The sequence below is a fragment of the Egretta garzetta genome, unplaced genomic scaffold (genome assembly GCF_000687185.1).
Source record: "Egretta garzetta isolate BGI_Z169 unplaced genomic scaffold, ASM68718v1 scaffold75, whole genome shotgun sequence".
Lineage (NCBI taxonomy): Eukaryota > Metazoa > Chordata > Aves > Pelecaniformes > Ardeidae > Egretta > Egretta garzetta.
Window position 1 is genome coordinate 123,197 of NW_009259589.1, and position 3,085 is coordinate 126,281.

A 3,085-nucleotide genomic window follows, 5' to 3' on the forward strand; every position below is an offset into this window, starting at 1 on the left:
AAGATCTTCTTCCCAAACCCTCACTGTGAAGGAGAAGCCTCAGCTGGGAGGCAGGGTGGGCTGGGACAGAGGTGAGAAGGGCAGTGATGGCTGCACCAGGACCCTATATGGAGCCAGCCACACATACACATGTGCTGCATCTATCCTACCTCACAGGGAGCGCAGTAGCTCTCGTTCCCCTGCGATGCAGTGACCATTGCCTGTCACTCAAAAGCAAGTGCTGTTCCCTGCCAGGCACTGCCAACACCAACCACCTCCTCACACAGCCCTGGGCTCGGTGGGGAGGATGCCAGTATTTACAGGGAACTCACCAGGCCACATCGAAGCGGAAGCCCAGGTCAAATATTGTGTAGCAGATCCCTGGAAAGCAAGAATGACATGGGAACTTTCAGACAGCCACCAGGTACTAGCCAGGTGCTTCCCTTTCCTCCCCTACCTGTGGAACCCAGGGGCAGAGGGCCAGGAGCACACCACAGTATGCAGGAGGGTTACTGGGAAGACTGGCTCAGGCGTGCAGAGCTGTGGGGCAGGGTGCCCCACCAAACTCCAGCCCCAGTTACCCCAGCACTCCCACATCAGTTCCAGACAGACAGCTTGAATCCACAACGCTCCCAGATTCCATCCCCCCATCCCAGTCTCCACCAAGAAAAGGACTGCTGTGGTTGTTGCACCCGTTTTCTGTTCCCTGACCCTGCTGAGCACCCACGGGCCACGCTGGGCTGAAGGGAGCCCTGTGCCTCAGCATGGTCTCCATCTGCAACTCCCAACGGCTCAGCCCCCCTGCAGCGCCACAGCACCGGGCAACCATCTGTGAACTCTTCTCTCTCACAGGGGAGGCAAGAGGTGTGAGGCTATGCCCTGACTGACCATCGTATGCTGCTCTATCACCATCCCACCAAGGTCCATGCGTCTCCCCAGGAGCCTGTCAACACCAGAAGCTGCAGCTGCCCCCCAGCACTCCCCTTTCCAAGGCTGTGGAGGTTCAAGATGTGCCTGCTGTCCTCAGTGTTTCCCCCAAGGTTAGTCATTTCCAGAGAAATTTGTACTCCAACATAGGCAGGAGCTGCCAAAGCACAACCTTGAGAAACCCAGAAAAGCCCTTCCTTTCCAGGGAGGGATACAAGGGCAGCTCACCCTGCTGTACCCTGAGTGCTCCTCTCCCATGCCGAATCACAGCCAGGAGTCACACCCAGCAGCCCCATGAAGCTGGAGCAGACACAGAGGTGCTTGCACTGAAACCCTGCCTTGCTCTGAGTTCACGAGCAGGAAACACGGCTGCAGACCAGAAGAGACACTTGCTCTTTGTGTGACTTGCAGCGCGCAGCTGGAAAAGAGACACCTGGCCCTAAGGAACAGATATCACAGGCAGCATGGCACTGTCTGTTCTGCACCAGATAAAGAGGGTCTTTAGCATTGCTGACTAGAGCCAGCGGCTGTATGATGCTGATCCCGTGTATGGCTGGAAAAGAGGAAACAGGACACTTCTGAAATGCTTAAAAGCAGCAAAGAGGCTACTGCCATGTGTCCCGCCACTCCCATCCCTCTGGAGTCACAGCAAGCCAGCAGTGTGCCCATAGCAGCACAGGGGCAGGACCCATGTGCCTCAGGTTGGCGAAGCCCCTCCCTGCCTACAGCCAAGACCTGAGGACAACTCATACCATGGGAGAGCCTTAGTGCTGCAGTGTAGGGAGACCTGCCAGCCTCACAGCAGGGATGTCCACATCATCCCCATGTGCTAAACTCCTCTGTATGCAACTTGGGGCTCATGCACTGGCAGGACATGCAAGCACTGCCAGGCAAGCAAGTCTCAAGACAGGAAGCGGTAAGGCTGGTCACTCCTCCCACCCACAGAATCGTGGCACCCCCCTCCCCTGCAGGGACACACACAAACGAGGAACGGTGGCATCACAGCCAGGGAACATGGGGGGAGGCTGCACCCAAGTCCACACAGCTGGCGACCTTCAGGGATGATATTTACGGTGCTGGGCCCAGCCAGTCTGGGACTTGTGTTTTGGCTTCAATGCTTGGCTCCCAGAGCAGGAACCAAACTCAGCCAGCTTCAGCTGCCCCCACTCCCCAGGAGTGGTCAAAGAGAGCTACATCCAGCTCAGGGCAGATCCTCAGGGCACTTTCCATCTCTTCAAGAGCAGATGTAGCCTTGGATTCATATACAAAAGAAACAGGGTGAAGGACGCTTTCCTGTAAGCTCTGGTTCCCAGCCCTGAAGCCAGAAGGGCAGAAAAGAGCCAGGGCAGCAGGACTGAGGCACCAAAGCAGGGCTTAGGAGGGAAAGCACAAAGAGGCACTACAACACTGCGCACAGCAAGACCGCTTCCTGCTCAGTCCTTCCCTGAAAAGGGATTGCAACAGGGCAGGGGAAGTTAAAAGCATCTGGGCTCAGCTCGTCAACATTTTCCAACAGGCTCAAATTCGCAGTGTGTGCCGGTGTGAGCTGTATGATTCAGAGTGCCCAGGAAGCCAGCCCTGGGCCCAGCACTGGGTTCACCAGGCCCTGGAAACACGAGGGAGTGAGACACCCTCAGCTTCTGACTCGGCCTCCCTCCTCACCCAAACACTGAGGCAGGAACCAAGGTCTCCCCAGCCTCTGCCTAGCTTGTGGTCACTTCACTCCATGCTGAAAGAGGAAGTAACCAGCAACTGCAGCACAAGATCTTCCTTTTGAAGTCATCCCCTTCCCAGGAAGCATTAAATGCACCCTCAGTGCCGCTAAGCCCAACACCACCGGCAGCAGAGCCTAGGCTGCCACAAGCTGCAACACAGCCACACACTTTGCAGTTGTCCAGACAAACGTGCACATTTCCTTGTGCTGCCACAGCTTGGCAAAGAGGGAGGGCAATCTCTGCTGTCCAGGAGACCACAGCTATCACAGCCTGAAAAACCAGGCACCTGCCTTTACCTCCCCTGATCCCCAAATCCAAACACAAGCCTTGACTGCCACCAGCACCCTTCTGCTCTCACACACACAATGTGGATCGACTGGACAGGCTCAGAGTGCCGAAAGCTGCGCATCCAACAGCGGCTGACAGATCCATGGAGCTCCTGCGGGTCCGAGCCCTCCACGGGA

General features: G+C 56.6%; 2 protein-coding genes across 3 annotated transcripts in view; one reads left to right on the forward strand and one right to left on the reverse strand.

The window, feature by feature from the left end:
* ATP6V0B (ATPase H+ transporting V0 subunit b) overlaps positions 1-377 on the reverse strand; it is a 4,043-nt gene extending 3,666 nt beyond the window's left edge. The window contains exon 1 of one of the 2 annotated variants that reach the window (XM_009637971.2): positions 312-377. The gene's annotated coding sequence lies outside the window, so the exon portion shown is untranslated. The remainder of the gene's footprint in view (positions 1-311) is intronic. The other variant, XM_035893526.1, reaches the window with a different exon arrangement.
* Positions 1-3,079, forward strand: part of SLC6A9 (solute carrier family 6 member 9) — a 38,788-nt gene extending 35,709 nt beyond the window's left edge. Inside the window, exon 13 of the mRNA XM_035893531.1 lies at positions 765-3,079. Coding sequence (XP_035749424.1) covers positions 765-849 — 85 coding nt within the window. The 3' untranslated portion in view covers positions 850-3,079. The remainder of the gene's footprint in view (positions 1-764) is intronic.
* The last annotated feature ends 6 nt before the right edge of the window (positions 3,080-3,085 follow it).